Source organism: Brachyistius frenatus, unplaced genomic scaffold (assembly GCF_029030835.1).
Source record: "Brachyistius frenatus isolate BFR_SWC_R1_liver_20210118 unplaced genomic scaffold, ASM2903083v1 Contig_119, whole genome shotgun sequence".
NCBI classification, from domain to species: Eukaryota; Metazoa; Chordata; class Actinopteri; family Embiotocidae; genus Brachyistius; species Brachyistius frenatus.
In genome coordinates, this window is record NW_027210718.1 from 546,179 (window position 1) to 566,182 (window position 20,004).

General features: G+C 41.3%; 3 protein-coding genes and 1 non-coding gene across 4 annotated transcripts; all 4 read right to left on the reverse strand.

Moving 5' to 3' along the window:
* Positions 1 to 5,656: 5,656 nt before the first annotated feature.
* pvalb8 (parvalbumin 8) lies at positions 5,657 to 8,780 on the reverse strand. The gene is made up of 5 exons (XM_069713458.1): positions 8,482 to 8,780; positions 7,946 to 8,013; positions 7,173 to 7,305; positions 6,468 to 6,577; positions 5,657 to 5,983 (listed from the first exon to the last, which is right to left on the reverse strand). The coding sequence occupies exons 2-5, from the start codon at positions 8,004 to 8,006 to the stop codon at positions 5,958 to 5,960; spliced, it is 330 nt and encodes a 109-aa protein (XP_069569559.1). The 5' UTR covers positions 8,007 to 8,013; positions 8,482 to 8,780; the 3' UTR covers positions 5,657 to 5,957.
* Positions 8,781 to 9,939: 1,159 nt separating this feature from the next.
* Positions 9,940 to 10,011, reverse strand: trnaq-cug (transfer RNA glutamine (anticodon CUG)). Its single transcript has one exon. It is a non-coding gene; the product is annotated as a tRNA-Gln (tRNA).
* A 2,249-nt stretch (positions 10,012 to 12,260) lies between these two features.
* LOC138629618 (parvalbumin beta-2) lies at positions 12,261 to 14,243 on the reverse strand. Its single transcript, XM_069713448.1, has 5 exons — positions 14,137 to 14,243; positions 13,494 to 13,560; positions 13,229 to 13,361; positions 12,689 to 12,798; positions 12,261 to 12,575 (listed from the first exon to the last, which is right to left on the reverse strand). The coding sequence occupies exons 2-5, from the start codon at positions 13,552 to 13,554 to the stop codon at positions 12,550 to 12,552; spliced, it is 330 nt and encodes a 109-aa protein (XP_069569549.1). The 5' UTR covers positions 13,555 to 13,560; positions 14,137 to 14,243; the 3' UTR covers positions 12,261 to 12,549.
* Positions 14,244 to 15,868: 1,625 nt separating this feature from the next.
* On the reverse strand, positions 15,869 to 18,636 carry LOC138629619 (parvalbumin beta-1-like). The gene is made up of 5 exons (XM_069713449.1): positions 18,553 to 18,636; positions 17,607 to 17,675; positions 17,195 to 17,327; positions 16,435 to 16,544; positions 15,869 to 16,159 (listed from the first exon to the last, which is right to left on the reverse strand). The coding sequence occupies exons 2-5, from the start codon at positions 17,665 to 17,667 to the stop codon at positions 16,134 to 16,136; spliced, it is 330 nt and encodes a 109-aa protein (XP_069569550.1). The 5' UTR covers positions 17,668 to 17,675; positions 18,553 to 18,636; the 3' UTR covers positions 15,869 to 16,133.
* Between the last annotated feature and the right edge of the window lie 1,368 nt (positions 18,637 to 20,004).

The following is a 20,004-nucleotide window of genomic DNA, read 5'->3' on the forward strand; positions in this document are numbered from 1 at the left end:
GTTGTTGTTGTTGTTGTTTTGTTTATGACTCTGTCTCATGTGACATCAACATCTCTGTGATGTTTTGTGGCCAAACAGCTAAAAAAAAAAAGCATTTCAGCTCTGACAGCTTAATATGTACAGCAGTCAACCTGTAAAATCAATTAGCTCAGTCTAGCCAGTGTTATTCAACCACAAGTGATCTTTCAAATCAATCAAACCTAGCAATACAATCCATTACCAGGAAGCAGTTGAGGAGGCCGTGACTTTGACTGATACCGGCCTCTCCTTTGACGTGCAGTCACCTTCTCCTCTGTCACCTCGCTGTTAGAGAACTCTGCTTAATACACTTTAACACTTGAGCCACATCTTTTCCTCTCCAGCCACCGTGGCCGGAGAGAGGGTTAATGAAAAATTGCACCATTGAGTTTAACGTTGCAACAGCTTGTTAACCCTGAATAATTCACTGTTCGCTGAAGGCTGGCAAGAGAGAGAGAGAAGGAGCACTGAGAGGAGGTGACAGGGGGGGTTGTTGAAGCCAACCTGGCAGTTTCTGCTGAGGTAATAGTCAGATCTGATGGCCCGTAAGACCTGAGCTAGGAACTGAGACTGCAGGGGGAGCTGAAACCTGACAGTTTGCAATAGTACTTTAAGTCATGTAGAACAAGGGAGTCTGTCAGGCTGTAGGTTGGGGAGTGACATCGGCATGTTGGTGCTGTCTTACTCAGGTCCAGTCTTATTGGGTTGCTGACACAGATAAACAGTGTGTGAATTTAGAGATGGAAATGAACACTTTGCTTTGAGTTCCGTACAGTAACACGTCTTATAAATATGTAGTGCACAGGTTTAAATGCATAGTTGAGGTGCATCAAGTTCATTTTGACAGGGGGAGGAAATGAGGATGTTGTTTCTGAATGCGTGTTGATTTAACACGTATTTTTACAGTGGTAAAGAGATTAAGAATTAAAGACTTTTAAAAGGTGAAAAAAACACAAAAGTACAACATAATATGTTGAAGAAAAAATATGACAATATTGTAGCAGTGTGTTGATGAAAATATCCAACCGTGAAAATAAACTCTAGTTTGAGTTGCAGACATTTTTAAGTAATGTTGTTATTGTGTCAAAAAAAATTAAAAAAAAATAATTCATGTGGGCCAGTAATCTTCAGATTTCTAATAAGTATCCTTATTCAACAGTTGTTAAAGTTCCTTGACAAATTAAGACAAAATTAGACAAAAATACAATCAGATTGGCAGAGTTCAATGCAATGTAAGATTTACTGCATATCCAAAAACAGTATCTTGAGAGTTGGTTTCCATGAAAAGCGCCTCTCAGTTCTTACTGAAATGTAAGAGCTGGTGGTGTCTTGTTATAATTCTCATAGTGAAGAAATTATGTCACGATATGACTAAATGTTAAATTTAGAAACAGAGAATTCAGAAAAAAATATGTCGTGAAACTATTACTGTATTAAAAAACATTTACAATCTGTGTATCAATGTGCTTATGTTGAGCCATTTTCAACTTAAAGGATGTGCTGCTAACATGGTGCCACGTACCACAGGCCACCTTCAGAGGTCTAATAGAGTGCATGGCTTTGCAGGTGTTTTGTCGGCACGCAAAGCTCCAACAGAGTATTAGGCACGGGGTGGTCATGGGTAGGCCACTGGGTCCAAGTAGCTACACGAGAACAAGCACTGTTACGTGTGTTATTGGTCGATTATTTTTCTTTGTTCTGTGATACAAGGACTGTAAAGTGGTGACCGAGAAAACTCCCCCGAAACACAAACATTGTTTATTTGGCCTCTCCAAGCCTCCATTACTCAGCTAGTCGAGGTAAGTTTGTCCTGGACGACGCTCACCATCTTATCTGATTGTGCCTTCTCATTTGGCAAAGTCTGTAAAGTACATGTCTACCTCTTCATGACAGCCATTTACTCTGTCTGAGGATGCGTCAGCACATGTAACAGCTGCTCAGGGCTTTAAGCAGGGTGTGGCTCTTAGTTCAAATTGCAAACCTGCATTAGTCCAGTTAATAGCCGCAGCTCGAATTATATTTAAAAACCTATCAATTAGCGGTTATGTAAACAATGGGCTCAGGCCGGGGTGGAAATACATTTCAAGAAATCGCCTTCCACGAACACCCCGCGTGTATCAGGAACGGCCATTGATATGTGCGTGGCCCATCATTCATTAATGAAGGGAAGCTGCACACAGACATCATAAGTAGAGGCTCAGGACTAATGCTTGTTGGGGAACAGAGGCAGTGTTGTCATCACCTGCATTATGGATAGAGTTCCTGCACAGAGCTCACAAAGCCCATTCAGTCATCCTAACACGGCAGTTGAATCTTTTACGACGTTCCTCCCTGTTCAGACTATCAGGTGGCAGCATCCCCGGTACCTCCTGCCTCCGAAAAAAGTGGGAATGAGTGAAAACATGATCAGCGTCGGTCAGAGTACAAGCTGGACGCGCAGTGGACGTCCACATAGTTGAGCTTCCCCGGTTCGCCCGAGAACACGAGTTTGTTATCAGTTGAAGATGGGGTGCACATTAAAGATTCACACAGACTTAATCAGTAAGGTGAGCCTAACACTCCTTTCTTGATATGAGTTTTTGGTGACAATGAAGCGAGGCCATCAATTATTGAGGTGCCATACAGACAAGCAGGCAAGCCTATGTATCCATCCCAAAGGGCGAAGCGTGCATTAGAATTGACCCAGAATGTTTTAATTACGCTAAGACTGCTTGCTTACTTTCCTTTCCTTGACAGTTAAGGCTTTGTTTGGCATCTAATGCTTCATTTTAACGTCAGTGGCTACTACTACTCCTACTATTACTATAACTGCTGCTGCCAAGACAAATACCACTAAATTCAGCCCTTTTTCATTATATTTTGTGCAACCACATGCTTTATTTTTAATAATTGGTAACACAATGTATTTATTTCTCATGGAATAATCCCTTTTTATTGTGCCAGGAATAATATTCTCAAAGTACAACTGTATTATATTATTAGAATTTACTCAGCAGAGTGAATTTACACCACAGAAAATGATTTGTTATTTCCAGGTTTTTTTTTAAAACAGACTAAACCGTACAAACGAATTCTGCTGAAAATGTAGTTGTAGCTATTGACAGATGATCGAGCTGTCTTTTAATGCCGGTACGGAGATCTGTTCACCTTGCAGTCGAAAAACTGCTGCTGCTTGGCATTATTTTCGCACTGTTCACCCCCTCTCATCTTAAGAGAAACAGAGCTACGGCCTCTACAGCATCTTTCTCCTTTCCTCCCTCTGCCCTTGAGTCCAGGTAATCTGCTTGTCACATTATCTTGTACTGCTGTCCCACACCAGCACATCCAGCAGTCAGCGTCGACCTGTTGGCTCACATTTCCTTCCTGTTTACCACTCGCGGCTCCTGACCCGCAGGGGTCAAAGCTCCATTGTGTGTCCCCTGGCTTGTGTTACCTACTGGCTTCCCCAACCTTGTCCCACATTCGGCTTCGTGGTCTGCCCCCACTCCGCCCCCGTAATCGTTCCTCCTCCCATGTCTGCAGAGATAAGGATCACTCACTGATAACAGCAGATATGAAGACATATCTAATTAGTGTCTAATGGTTTCTCTGTGCGTGTCCAGTGTATTAATACAATCTGGTCTGTTGTACCTACATGCAAAATCAAATTTTAGACAGCTACAATATATGTAGGAGGAATGTCTGGGTTGTTATGTTTTTGGTTTAGTTAATGACTTAATTAGAGGCTTCAAGATAAGCAATCAAGTTCAATCTGTGAACAACTTAATTTTGGGTTCAAAAAAACTTTACCAACCAATAACCAATAAAGGCTTTTTACTATAACCTTAACATCCGTTTTACGTTTGAATACTTAAATTCCTCTTTCCTGTAGGAGCATCAGCATTTCTTAACCCAACCAAACACCCCAACTTATACTTTTAGCTGATGATTTAGACTACAAATACACGTCTAGCTCAAATGTACTATCCATCACCTTTTAATCTACGCTTGACTGTGCCATTTTTCCCTTTCTGTTTTTCTTTTTCAAGCTTTGTTCTTCTTTATTGGGTTATACACATATAGTTTTAATTTGCAGTATCTCGAAGGCTTGACGTGCTTTAATCTTACATATTTAACTATAAATGTCTGAATTTAGCCCCATCACGGCACTTTGATTTCAAAGCTCTCTGTCATTTGCACAAATTGACTAAAAATGTCATACTTTGATTAATGGTTGGACATTCTATCTAAAATTTGAAATGGTATTAATTTATTTGACACCTCAATTTCTAAATAAAAAGAAACACACAGGTCTCTATGGGCCCAGCAGAAGAAGGACCACGCTTAAAACATCCATCGTCACTGCAAGCCATCTGAGTTGAGCAGCAAATGGCATGACTACATTTCCTTCCTTTGTCCCATGACGTCATGCTAATACCAGGGTATGCTCCATGCTGTAGTTTTGAGTAGCAGGTGTCTGCTGTAATAGTCAGGTTCCCCCTGTAATATACAGATAATTAAAATGACACTCAGAGAAAAAAAAGTTTCTACTCTATATTTTGGCGCTGCTAGTTGGTGGGTGAATGGGGCAGGTAGTTGTTAATTTTAATCCCATTTATCCTGTAAGTGCAGGGAATGACAAATCTGTGTGCTATTTAGAGTGCGATGGTGGTAATGGTGGTGCGGAACTGAGGTTACAGAGTTGTGAGATGGTCAAACTTCTCAGTGCAATGAAATGTTTCTTCTTTAATATCAGAATATCAATAGAAATATATGCAGAGCTTGCTCTCTCATTTATTGTGTGCAACACACACACACACACACACACACACACACACACACAGATTTATTTATTGTGTGCATTTATGTGCATATTCAAGATTGTGTGTCTTTGCATGGTTGGCTGTCTCATCTCATATTTGATTTTTTGCAAATGCATTGGGTTTTGTGTGCATGTGTTTTTGTTTCCCCCGGCCTGAGCAGCACCGAGGTTCAGCTGGGTTTTATTTACAAAGCTGAGGTCAGGTGTCACTCGATCCAACCACGGTGACACTCAGGTGGTCATCAAGGTCACCTCTTCTGCTTTCTCCCTGTGCTAGCTCTATGGCGCGGTAAATTTCTCTCTCTCTCACACACACACACACACACACACACACACTGGTACTGTATATGCACTCAATCTGAAACCCTGTATTTGTCTCACTTCTCATATACCTGACACTGACTGTCATTACATCTCTTTTACCGATGTGCTAGATAAGGGTAAGTGAAGATTTAAGGACACCCCAGAACTGTAGCTACAGGAACATGTGTGTGTGTGTGTGTGTGTGTGTGTGTGTGTGTGTGTGTGTGTGTGTGTGTGTGTGTGTGTGTGTGTGTGTGTGTGTGTGTGTGTGTGTGTGTGTCTGCATGTTTTGTGAATTCACACACCTGGGTTAGTGTGTGCATATCCAGATCATCACTCTGTTATAGTTTTTCATTTAATTTTGTGAATGTGAAACATTTCAGTATTACTTTATGTTAAAGTTGTGACGACACCACAAACATTTGGTTGTTCTGGTCTTGTCATGGTGCACTGTCATCTCAGACCGTGTCTGCATAGAACGCATACAGATAAAATCAAAGATCTGCAATCAAATAATGTAAAGGGCCACAGGACTTGAGTTTAATTATTTTATTTTCTCAGTAATTTGGTAAAGTGTACATTTATTTGGGCAATACAGCTTTATGATCTGTCTAAAACATATGAAAATGAAAAAAACAAAACAAAAAAACAAAAAAAAAAAACATAACATAACAAGAATGTAGGTGTCACCGGAATGATTCTTGCAAAATAAGAAGAATTAAAAGGTTTTATCTAACCAGATGGAAAATGACTTGACTAAACTAAGAGCCCTTGAAGCGGTCGGATAGGGGTGGCGGGGGGACCAGATTGAGTTGGAGAAATGGAGTCCAGCTGTTTAGGACAAGACCATGGCCTGGAACTCTGTGGAGAAAAGAAACAGTATAAGTAAGAGATGTGAGAACTGAGTCTGACCAGTGTCTCAATGTAACTAAAATAGGTGTATTTTAAATGTAAAGCCATAACGAAGAGAACTAACTTTGAGATTTTACATTTCAGGAATACAATTTTGTTCTGAAACTAAGAGCTCGTTATTGACCCAATTGTCTTTTCAATTCAACAAATTTATAAATTTAAAATCAAAGATGGTCTTCAGGAACCTTATCAGTTATCATTTGTAAATGTTGCCTGCGTCTCCTGTGTAGTTCTTATTCGAATTGACGAATAATATGGAAATGCAAGAAAGATTGCAGGAAAGATAGTGTTTAGAGACCTGCAAGGAGTGGTACCGATTGCCGCTTCTTTAACTTAGGTACCGGCATTACTTCCTGATATATATCAGTAATATAGTCTACCCACATGTATATTTTCTATAAAGCGTGTATCAACCAGGTGTGGATCTTCTCACCATCTGCTCCAATTCGACCATCGCTGTCATCGTCGGCAGCACATAGGAAGGCCTTGGTCTCCTTGTCTGTCAGAACACGAGCCCCAGGAGAAAACCTCTGGAGGAAAAACCTGGTGGGCACAGAGACAAATACAATTACAGACTGAAGTTATGGGTACTCCTCAGTAACAGCTGAATGAATAATGCCATCATATTCAGAAATCAGGTCAGTCAGTCCTGATGCAATACACACAAGAATCTTTTACATGCACACACATGATTTCACATTAATTTTAAATTCAGTTGTAGGTCTGCGAAGTAAAATGCCTTCAGTTATCAGGCCCTGGTGCTGCACTGTATATTGCTCTACAGCCAGACAACATCACGTCCACTAAGTAGACTGTCTCTGCAATGGTTACAGAGTCCCTCCTTGTGTTTTTAAACTTGTCTTTTGTGCGTCGTTTTCTGTGCGCTGATGAAATAGCTGTGTGATGACTGTGTTGCTAATTCTGCTGTCACAAATGTCACGTTCGGCCCTCAAAGGTTGTATCCTTTTCTTTACATCCTTTCGCGTACCAGATTATCATGAAAACTATAAGTGACTCAATTTTGTTTCCAGGAAGACATCTGAGTATAGTGTTTGTGCCTGTGAGAAGGACCAGCAAAACCGGTTGATCATGGGCACAGCAAACAAAAAAGTTGTAACTGAGCTGGCTGCGCACTCACTTGAGCTCTTCCTCCTCAACAAAACCGCTGCCATCATTGTCCAGGATCCCAAAAACTTTCTTCACATCCTGAGGGCTCTTCTTGGTGAGGCCGCACAGCTGGAAAAACTTCTTTGGGCAGAAGGAGTCTGCAGCTGAAGGAGAAATCACACAGAGTTTGATGAAGAATTAAGAGATCTGCCTTCTATTTGTTTCGCTGAGTTCTACGTGTAGATATTCATATTTTGCATGAGTCATGTTTGGAGTTTTTTGACTAAACTAGAATTAAAGCAAAGGCACCGTAATATCTGCAAATCCTCAAACAGTTTATGTCAGAGATTATATTATATCTATTATAGAGATGCGATAACATAACTGAGAAGGTACTATTAAATGGAAGTATGCCACTCAATATTCTTACCCAGGAATACATATCATAAAGAAAATAATGGTCCCAAATGTTACTTGTTTTTGAATTTAACAAGTTTAGAAGACTGATTTTCTTTTTTTTTCTTTTTTTTTTTTTAACTTTGAATGTCAGTGAGAGGATTTTAAGATCAGATCTGGACTCTCACTGGTTTGTGGCCCAATTGATACTCATAAAATAACACAACAAAGCTTCACTTTGCCCCAAGGATTTAGGTATATTTTCAACATAATACAAGTTTTTCAGTCTCATAGATGACTATCATATTGATGCATCTCCATTGACTTTTGGCTGTAGCTACACACACAGGCACACACACTCATTTATAAAATACAGAGAGCAATAATGATATTGGTGGAAAACGATACCTTGGCAGTCCTTGATAGCACTGTCGATGGCATCAGCAGAAAGAATAGATGAGAGCGACATTTTATTCCTGTAGGAGGAACAGCCATGGTGAATTATTAAAACATTTAGCCAGGTGCAGTACAAACCATATAAATTGACACACTGATGGGGAGCAAAAGGTTTCCGAGTGGCAGCACCGTTACTGAGAAGTCAGTGCAGGAACGAAACATGAAGAAAGTCTTTAAATTTTGAAAAGTTGATATAAGTCATTGAAAACGTTCCTCCGTGCAAAGTGCAGCTGACAACTATGGCCGCTTCTCGCAAATTAAAAATACTTTTTTTTGTTGTTGTTTTTGTCACCTATAACATCAGTAAGTCTCACTTTTTACGCACGGAAATATTCGACCTGTCATTTAACTAGTCTGTCCTTAAAGTACTCAGACGTACGCTGAATACACTAGAGCCAACGAATCCGTCTATAAAATAATTTAAAATAAATTAAAAAGTAGCCTATTTCTACCAAAAGCGACGCCCCAGAATCCACATTGCAACTTACCGCGTTCAGGGGTTCTCGCCAAGGTCGGTGATCCAGCAGAGAGGTAAGGCTATATGGTGACTGCTGTCCGTCAAGGCGGATTTATATAGGTCTGATTGCTGTGACAATGGGGATTGCTTGAGTTACCTGTCTATGGATCAAATTCTAACTGCCCGCCCCTGATCCAATTTCTCAGCTAACTAATTAACCTTTACTATTTATAACGCCTGGAGGCAGAGAGAGCGGACCGTGTACATCTGTAACGCCCTTGTAAATAGCAAATTAAGTTAAAAAAGGGCATTCTTCTCCCCACCCTCCACTACCTCATGTCATCCCAACACCCCTCCTATCACCTCGAGAATTATATAGTACAGTAAATGCAGGGAGGCTGTAATGTAACTGTCTCTCTCTCTCTCTCTCTCTCTCTCTCTCTCTCTCTCTCTCTCTCTCTCTCTCTCCTTTTCTCCCTCTCTTGCTGTTTCTGCCCCCACCCCTGCCTTTTCATGCAGATATCCTTTTACAGGCAGCAGTTCCCAAACGAGCACATCTGAGTCACAATCCAATGAAAATATGCTCTTGCCATTACATTGGAGGTGAAAATATTGGAAATGTGATGCCAACTGACATTTGACCTTCCATGTTAGTTATATTGAAGTATTGCAGAAGGACCATGTGTCTTAGGACATCTGTCCTCGCTTGGAAACAAATTAATACAAAACCATGGTTGATTTCAGACGTCATACCATGAACAGTCTGTGTAGCTGATGCATTTTGTGTTGCTTCACCTGCCCAAATCTACTTTCCTTTCACCCTCATGCACGGTAGCAGCAGATGAGATTTAGATGATCTCCAGTCAAATCTATTATGACCCCAAATGCGTGCTCATGGCTGAATGTCAGGGACACCAGTGCTTTATAACCTTCTCACTGTTTCATCCTGACAGGGGACAGTCTGAATTGCTTTTTCAACTGTGCTGATTAAGAGACCCGGGGTCACCCTCTGCTGTCCCTTTGCCATCCTGGAGTGATGGTGATGATGATGCATAATGTGCAAGTGTTCCAGGTATTCACATGCAGCATTAAAAACAAAGGTCTAGCTGAGAAATGTAATTTAGAGTTGAGTACTGGTTTCATTTCGGTCATTTGTTTCTTATGTATTTTTGGAAGTCCGAGCTGCTCGTTGGATTTATTTTGTCTGTCCAATGTCTCCAGCTGCAAAATGAGCAGTTCAGGTTGTCTTTTCCGAGGTCATTCGTGGCCCCCAGCGGATCTGACACACAAACAAATTCAGGGGTCATTAAGCAGAGTCCTGGGAGAGTGGTCACTGCAGCAGGACACTGAAAGAGGGTTTTCGTTTTACCTATGTAAGGTTGTTTCAAGGTGTACGTGCAGCTCACAGAGGACACATACGCAATTACGTAAATGGCAGGCAGTTGCACAATGAACAAAGAATTCGGTTCCATTTCATAAATAGAGAAGAAGGTCCCACCGAGATTTGAACTCGGATCGCTGGATTCAGAGTCCAGAGTGCTAACCATTACACCATGGAACCACACACTCTCTCGTGTAAGTTCCCCCCCAACTTAGCACTAAAAGGGCACCGGAGTTCCGCTCTACTCCTCTTGTATCAGAAGTCAGCCACTTTACGCGTGCGCATGTGTGCGTGTTGCGCAGGCGAATCTTGGCAGTGCTGCGCCCTTGCACGCGCCAGCTGGCGACCAACAGGTAATGTTGCCCTCGGTGTGCGTAAAGATTGTCTTGAACGTTATTTAAAGCCCTAAAAACCGAAAACTACTGTCAGTGGCTACACATGGACTCAGGTGTTGCAGTTGACGCGTTATGCCCTCCTTGTTGATTACACCCGGGCTAAAGTCAGGCGGTTGAAGCGCAAGCACGGTTTGCCAATCGGTGCGCACAGAATTTCCCTCATCTATCTTATTGTATTTCATTTAATTTTTGTATTTTGTGTGGTTTTTTTGTTTTTTGGTTACATGATGAATTTTATTATCAAGAAATTATGCACAGCAGCTCTCTGTTGAATTCTTTGGCAGCATGGTGTCTTTCATTATTGAATAAAACCTTGTTGTTTCCGGCGGTTTGTCAATGTCATCCGGTCCTAAACTTAATCCAAGTGCCAATTTGTTAAAGGGGCCCCTCAACAAGTGTGTCCGATAGCCTGCTGTGAATTTCTAGTGAAGCAGGACTGGACTGAGAAGGCAGAGAAACTCAATCATCTCATCCAGACTGTGTGAAAAAGAGACTGTGGACACCGGATCGAGAACAGCGGTGAGACTCTACCCACAACCGGTGCATGATGTCATCCGCCATGTTGATACCTCCCTAACTATACAGTTACTGGTTGATCATTTATTCATTTACATTTGCCAATGTTCTTTAGGAGCCTCCTGGACATAGATTGGGAGAGGGGACGAACTCAGTCTGTCTGTCCTCTCGGGTAATAAATGGACTGGGAGTTGTTACTAAAAAAAAACGTAGTGCCGTTACTCAGACTATCCCATTCTCTGCAAATACCTTACTGTGAGAAATATTTATTTGTAAGCCTAATATTAATATTATTTGCGTGATGAGGTATTGACATTTGTTTCCTACATTTAAAATCAAATAAGACTAAACATATGTTCAATGATTTTTGTGTATCTCATCCAAAATAATTTCTAGCAGTCATCCATTACAATAAAATATAACAATACATTAACAATAGTGTTAAGTAAAAAATTAAGTTAAGATGTGCACAATTTTTAAATCTAGGCTGCAGTATCTTCTTTTGATTTCCATCTCACTGCATGAAAGTAGCTATAGCACAATTGGTGCACCACTGTATAGTTGCAACAGTTCTTCTTATAACCAGATGATTTACTGTCCCGAGTGTCTGTTTCAGTCTCTGCAGTTAATGGATGTATCGCCATCTAGTGGCTGCACGGTGGAACTGCATGTTTCCACACATACATTGTTTCTCAAATACATACTTAAGCCACACTTGCTATTTTGACTGCATTCGTGCTACAACACTGACAAGTATGGGAACATGCAACTGCACTATGAGTACCCGCGTGATTGGCTCATAACGGCCAAAATATGTATTATGAAACGCCTGGACTCTTGTCTCCCTCAACGGTCGCCATCTTTGGCTACGTAGAGGAAGGGGAGGGGCCACTGACCTATTTTCAAACTCCAGAAATTGGCGGCTGAGGAAGCTCCAGGTGTTGCTTCAGGTCTACACAAATGTGTTTTATTTTTTTTATTTTTTTCCACCAAGTACCACTATGCAGTTACAGTGCGTGAAATAGGGAGCAAGAAAACAAATTAATTTGGGAATAAAGTGGCCAAACAAAGCCGGCAGAGATGTTGGCGGGTGATGCATTCACGTGTTGTGGGCATCATTTCAGGTAAGTGTTCAATTTGAAACGACAGTACTGTCGAAATTCACGTCTAAACAGTGTAAGTGAGACACAGCCACAGTCAAACACATACGTTTTATGGTTTATACTGTCAGTAGTGTATTGCTGTGTGTGTGTGTGTGTGTGTGTGTGTGTGTGTGTGTGTGTGTGTGTGTGTGTGTGTGTGTGTGTGTGTGTGTGTGTGTGTGTGTGTGTGTGAGAGAGGCAGAAAATCCTGTATTATATAGCTACAACCTAGTTAAATGTTGGCTTTAAGTCACCAGTTTTTTTATGTTTTTGTTTTTTTGTTTTCGCCCCACTTTTCCATTTTGGCCACAAAAGCTACATTTCATGAATTGAAAAGAGACATAAGGCAACATGAAGAATACAAATAAACCAAAGAGACCGTAGCAAAAGAATATTTATTCTTTCTTTTTTTTTTTAACCGTTCGTTCCTGGAAAATGCATCATAGATTTTACAGTAAGCAAAATTCATATTTAAGACATGAACACAACCGAGCGACATTCACAATCATCATTTTGGACAGTGTAGTGTTGTATGGGAGGAAATGTCTCTTAAGCAAATGTATAAAAATTATTTATATTCAGATGAAAAGGGGGGAGGTCGACGTGGGCATTTTTGTTCCATCAGAGCAAGTGGTGTTGGTCAGTTGCCTTTCTTTCTTTTTTTTTTATGCCTTAACCATGGCAGCGAACTCTGCAGAAAGGCAAGAAAACTCACCGGTTGGGATCTGTTTTCCACAACAACAACAACAACAACAACAAAATATCCAAATCATTGGAAAGAGCAAACGAGTGTCCATAGCCTACCATCAACGCCAATCTTGCCGTCACCGTCGGAGTCGCCGGCCTTGAGGAAAGCCTTGGTCTCGGCGTCGCTCAGTGCGCGTGCACCTGCCTTGAAGTTCTGCAAGAACAGCCTGCAGACAAACGGAGGCAGTGGTGAGTTCACGGACCCTCAGCTCCCGTTGGCACCAGACGCACTTCGTTTTGGCCACAATTTAGAGCGTGCCGTATATATCGATTGCGAAAATACCGAGGCACGTTTGATTCGCTGCAGCACTGATCATTTATAGGATGCCATTAGTCACAAACAACGAAATATGTTTTAACTTGCGAAATGTATTGAAAGACAAATATAAGTTTATGTCAAGGGCAAGCGCTTAAAGATAGTTTGACCCCGAGGCGCCTACATTCTGTCAGTCCACCGCGTTGACACACAAGCCAGAACACTGTCAGTCACTGGGCTAATGTTTGACATTCCCTGTTATTTGTATGCATCAGAAAAGAAGATACAAGTTGTCTTTAGTGTGAACTCTGATGTTTGGAGCAGAGTTGGCAGTGTCTTACTTCAGCTCCTCCTCCTCAATGAAACCGCTCTGGTCCTGGTCAATGATGCCGAAGGCCTTCTTGAGCTCATCAGCAGACTTTCCGGCCATACCGCATGTCTTAAAGAAGCTCTTGTGGTCGAATTTGCCTTCATCTGAAAATGAATGAAGGTTGTTACAGAGATCCACAGCTGTACAAAACGCGCACTGTCGGTCCTGCTTTTTTTTTTTTTTTTTTTTTAAGCCACGCATCGAGTGCGGGCGCGAGTGTTTTGTCCTGGAGTCACCTTTGCACGCATTCAGGGCTGCAGTGATGTCAGCATCTTGCAATACACCTGCGAAGGCCATTTTGAGCTGCAGAAATAAAATGAAATCGATTATCGGTGCATATTATCCCAGAGGACAAAAGAAATGTCACTGTATTAAATTTAGTTGATTCTGTGGCTCGCTGTGTTTAATTTATCTATCAGAACAACTAATGAATCACATCAGTGCACAGCACTACACTTTTCATAACAGTTTTGGCCTCGCTCACTAAATAAATTAGTGTTAAATATCATATTAGTCCAAATGCAATAAAACACAAAAGAAAAAACTTCAGCTTTCAAAAGAGTAGATCATTCAGTCCGCTTCTCTCTGACGGGCATGTTTGGAGATGCCTTTCCAAATCCAATTCGAGAGGTCGAAATTGACACGACTCTAAAGATGCTGTGAGGTCTGGCCAGTAATCCATCTCTTCGTGCAAGCTCCAGCAAGAAAAAGCAATACTCATTCTTTTAGATGCTGCATTGCAGTAAGAAGTCCTTCTTAATGTTAAAAAAAAAAAAAAAAAAAAATCTGAAATGTTATTTCAGAGAGGCGAAGCGTGATGCTGCGGCTTTTGTCTGCATGGATCCCATCTTTCTTTTTCTCCTTTTTATTCCAACTCACCTCTGGTGTCTTTGATTTGTGGGGTACAGATGACACGGACAAGACTCGAGTCGACTGCAGTGATCATCCCGGTGCTCCCGGTGACCTTTTATAGTTTCGCTCCATCCAAATCCGAGGCATAAGATAACTGACACCGAGAAGTGGGAGGAGGAGGAGGGCGGCGGGGGGGGGGGGGGGGCGGCCGGCGAAAATTCGTCCTGTTGCCAGAGACCGGTCTATTTTAAGTTTCACAAATGAAGACGCTTAAAAAGGTGCGTTTGAATAAGTCTTTAATGTCCAACCAATTCTAAGAATAGGCCCGTACACTGCTGAGGACGACGAATTGGAAGTGTTGCTGGCACCACACAACCAAATCCAAGAGGGCGGATACTGAGCGTTAGAGCTGGCGTAAGTCGAACTGACTGGTCGTTTTCCTCTTTTCGTGAAACATTTCATTTGAAAGGCATGGATAACCCTGTTCACGAGTCTACTTTGTGACTTTACCAGTTGTTAAGTAGGTATAATGTGCGGATTTATGTTGAAATGTGCAAAAATAAATTCACTTTGTGAGAAATGTGCTGTCAGTCATGTTGGCAAAATAGGAGCCTATCATTTGTGTTTGATCAAGTTTCGGCCGTATCTGCGTGTTTTTCTGTTAGTCTACATAAAACCAAATCAATTGCAAAGTCCAAATTTCAATCAGCCCCATTTTGACTGGCAAATCAGTTTTATTTCACTAATTAAAAATGTCTTTATTGTTCAAAGTGGACTGAGTGATTTTGGAAAAGCTCCTCCTCATTTTTCTTTGTAGTTTAAAGTGTGGCTTATTCAATCAAATTAAAATGTTTAAAAGGACGTGTTCATGCTTTTATGTAAATCAGTTTTTCCCAGAGCAAAGTAGAAGAAATGAGAGAAGGTTTTATCATTACTGTACAGCTCCACTTGTAATGCTGAATGAATAGCTTTGACCTGTAGGTGGCAGCACTATCCTTCAGGGTGAACCGAGTGAGGAGTGCAGTCACTATGCCTCCCTCTGATGGACCACAAGCTGAGAGTGTCATCTGATAGGGTTGAGGGTTTACATATTGCTGACTTGCGGTTCCCAGAGCATTCATAACTTCCCCTGGAATTGTAATTTGACTTTATGACTGAGTTGTTCAAATTCCTTTCTAGGCTGGTGTGTGGGTATTGTTTACTTTCCCAGAAAATGTGGTAAACACTGCAAGAAAACTGAGTAGATGAATTGAATCATTTGTTGAGGACCTGTCAGACCACTTAGATCTGCATTTCTGCAGTGGGTTTAACCTGTTATAAGGTCCTGCTGATGCAACAGTGACTGTTAATAGTCCTCCTGTTGCCACAGCACATTATCTAATTGACTATGCAGCAGTTGGTGGAGAAATAGACCTTGGAACAGGCCATCTAATTACACAAAGTGTGATAGCTTTCCATTGCAGTCCTCCCCGGGTTCAGGAAGCATGGGAGCAAAGCCCCAGGGACATTCCCAATGCGTTTCCCAGCTGCTGGCCCAAGTCCAGCCACATTCCCCTTCTCATTAACCAATTATCAAAACAAGTGCTGGGCAGGTCATTTCAACCATCTCTCAGCACCTCCTAAGTATTCGCAAACCCCAGCCAGAGGATGATCCTTTTAGGCTGCCTCTTCATCCACCTATTGTGCTGAGATAACTTGAAAATATGTGAATAGAGAGGCTTGTGAAATGCAATATAAAAGATGACTGATGGGAACGAGATGACTTTAGACCAAAAGAGTATTTATTCCTGGTTTTTCACTCTTCCTCAAAAGTGCAGATGGTGTACAGTTTGCACAAGTCATTTTTTTCAGAACATATAACACATCTGGATTACATTAGCAATAAAGCATGTGTTCCATGTTGAGAAATAGTCTGCAGGCAACTCATAAATAAGGTATAAAAAATATTCTTCAGCTGATGATTAGTGAATCTTGCAAGGAGCTTGCAGTTCCATGAAAAGAAGTGGATCTTGGTCAATGGAAATTTATGCCTTTACAAGTTCAGCAAACTCTGTGAAAGTAGAATAAAACTGCCATTAGTAGTGAACAAACTGTATCCAGCTTCTTAGGTCATAATTGTGGGATGATTTAGAGCGATTGGACCCAATCTCTGACCAAGAGTTTGAATCTGTGTAGATATTTTAAATATGTGGATGGATGTTAAAAATTCAACTGTAATGCAGATTTAGACTAGCATTAGAAGTAATCATGTATAACTGTGCAGGGATCTGCTACATTCAAAGATGTATGGAGGAAATTGTAGTGTGCTCCACAGAGAGCCCTTACCATCGACTCCGATCTTGCCGTCACCATCACTGTCACCAGCGGCGAGGAAATCCTTGGTCTCTTTGTCAGTGAGGGCTCTGGCACCGGCAACGAAGTTCTGCAGGAACAGCCTGGCAGGTGGACAAAACAGTAGGAGTTAAAAGTATGTTGCAAATGCTTTCGGCATCCTTTAAAGCCCTATCAGTGTCTGAGATTTTAAGAGAAACTGTAGTAGGTCAGCAAGCTTGTCGATATTAAACGTGCCAAGTCATAAAACCTGCAGGCCACATTAAACAAGGCCTTTCTTTTGTGTCTTTAGTGCAGGTATTGTGTTATTTGATTTTTTTTAATTTTATACACTTTATTAATCCCCAAGGGGAAATTTCTTCACTACAGCAGGGGGGCGATGCTGCAGCAGGCTGCCACGACCGCGGCGCCAGGTAACCTGACCTGAGGTGCATGTTTTTGGATGATGGGAGGAAGCCGGAGAACCCGGAGAGAACCCACGCAAGCACAGGGAGAACATGCAAACTCCGCACAGAAAGGCCCAGGACCGGATTCGAACCCGGAACCTTTTTTGCTGTGAGGTGACAGTGCTAACCACTGCACCACCGTGCCACCCAAAAACTAAAGCCAAGCCAAAATGTACAAATGAGGGGGTAAATTAAATCTACCACTTTTTAAACATAGGGCAGTAATATAAGATCTGATCCACATTTTGGGCCACTGAGGCCTTAGCATTGAGTGTCAGCTTTAAGTATTGATTCCTGGAATGTCTTACTTCAGCTCGTCCTCCTCAATGAAGCCGCTCATGTCCTGGTCAATGATGGCGAAGGCCTTCTTGACCTCATCAGAAGACTTGCTGGCCAGGCCACATGCCTTGAAGAAGGTCTTGTAGTTGAAGGAATCAACAGCTGAAAGACACATTGTAACACCATTAGCAAGGTTGCATGAACCCAAAACAGGACTTGCATGTTGATGTAATATGGTAACTGTGACTGGCAGTTGATATGACACATTCTGAAACTGAGAGATTAGTAGGCCAGTCTGAGCTCAGCCAACTTCTATCAGTTTTTCTAACATCCAATTATGCATTTGCAGGGTAATTTCATAATGTGTAAACAATGATAATGCGGATGAGGAAATCAGCCAAGTGTGTTTACTGTTCCATAAATAAAAATGTTGTAACTCACCTGAGCAGCCAGCAATAGCTGCTTTCATGTCAGCATCACTGAGGACACCAGCGAAGGCCATTTTTTATTCTGCAGAGAGGAAAGAAAACATTTAGGCTCAGGGCTCAGGATGTTCATCACAAATAGGCAGTGGACATATTGTTGCAAATTTATTGCTTCGTAATAAGGAATTTTCTTTACTAATATTTCAACAGGCCCTCCAACTTAAGTGACTAAATTCACATATTGTGTGGACCATGTACTGTCTCCAAACAAGTTTTTAGGTTGGATGCGCCCTTCTTAAATGCAGGCTGTTTTCCTATGTTCCTATGTTTAAAGTAATCATTTATCAAACAGAGCCTGCATCAGTGGCCAGACATTAGGTATCTAACGAGGCTTTTCCTACTTCAGAAGAGAATACATGTTTAGGCATTATTATCTCATTTAATTCTGGTCACAAATAAACTCATTGCTTTAATTTCCAAAGCCTGCCATTCAGCTCTACCAATCACGTTTAAAATGGACCTAAAGAGCTACTCTTTGCCTCGGATTTCGATGTCAACCAAGAAACCATCCTAGTCTGCCCCAAAGCCATATGCCTCCAGGGCGCTAAATAGACGATGCTTCCCCTGAGAGGCCAAATCTCGATCACATGAATCACTGCCACGAAAAAGTAACACAGCTGGAAACGCAGTGATGTCAAACGCGCCGATAGGTCTAGGTGTTGTTGGTTTTTTTTTTTTTTTTCTTCCAGTGTAAATAGCGCAATTATCATCCACAAAAGTTGATCTTCTGAAATCAAGTGGCCATATTTGCTCTCCTTTCCGCACTAATTGAATCGTCCTGTGGTCCAGTGGTTGGCTATGTTGGTTCCATTGCTCTCTATAATTTGTAGTCCATGAAGATCCCCTGATCTGAATGCTTTTCCTTCCAGCAGTATGAGCGGCAGAAGTCGCATCCCACTCACCTTTGAGCTGCGTTGAGGCGAGTGAAAACCAAAGCGGACTCGAGTGAATGCCGCCAGTCCCTTTCCCTCTCTCTTATATATCCTTGAGCAACACCATTTACAGAGCTTTGAGTCTCAGTATCAGGTACCAAGATGCATGCTTTTCGAAAAAATGTGTCTAGTAGTCTGGAGCTATTTTTAGGTGAACAAATGAGGATGCTACCATGTGTGCTGGAGGCCTATAGCTAGACGTGTGGAAACCCGAGCAGGACCCGCTGTTCGCCGACTCCGCTGGACATGTTACACTCATATGATTTATAGCCAACATTCAAGATGCTGATTTTGATGTTGCAACTTTCCTCTGAGATTATAAATGAAATGAATGGGTATGCTGTATGTGAGAGGGCAGGCCATGCTCACACTCCCAATTGAGAAAAACTTGGAATGAGCTTCAAGGACTCGGAGCCAATTTAAGTGCTGCTCACTTCTTAATTGGTAGAGGAAATCATTTATTAACCGCCTGAACCGTAAGTGTTCACTCCAAAGAGAAATAACCTATTAGACCACTCTAAAGGACTGCTTAAATGATGCCTTTAAAAACGCTATTGCCTTTATGTTGTTTGTGTCATTAAAATATTAAATATGATCATAGACAGACTGATTGTTATAAACTATATATGTCTAACGTATTTGGTATCAATAAAATGTTTCCATATAGGCTACCCCATTCATACGCTTTATGAACCTGTGTGATCATCTTAACTGAGCTTTAATTTGATATATGCTTAATAAACTCCACCGATATTTAATAGCCTACCACTGCCTGTAGTGACTGTGTGAGGCCGCTAAGAAGTAAATTGACTTAATGTGGTGGTTATTTCGCATATATTTATTATTCTGCTAAAAAAAAATTTTTTTTAAAAATGATCACATTATAAGTTATTGATGTCAGGTTTTCTATTTTTACATCTGAAGGACTGGAGTTGCAACACCATCGTAGATGGTTTAAGATGATAGACATGTGTGGCCCATGCCTAAATGCGGTCCTGTAACTTTAACTACCTCAAGTATAAGCATCAATATATATTTCCATAAGGTTTACCTAACCTCCGCATGCGGTTTCGAGTTTCAAAGTAACCAAGCGCCCAAACTGGGACGAGATTTGTGGCCCCGTACATACAACTAGATCCTTGTCCTTAGTAGGCTATGCACCGATAATTGGGACTATTTTTTTTAATTTTTTTTTTCGTGCGGTGTAATCGCGTGCTTTAAGAGGTTCGCAATTTGGTAATAACCAGTACGTAGTTTTATAATTTCTACGTGGATGTGCAGTAATTTGTCTTAACATTTGAATTGGCATTTCATTTGAATGCATATACCGCCGATTAAAAACCATTGATTTTCTCAAAACAGTCGTAAAATTGGATTGAGTAACTTTCATAATTTCTCCATCGCCACTACAGGTTTTAGATG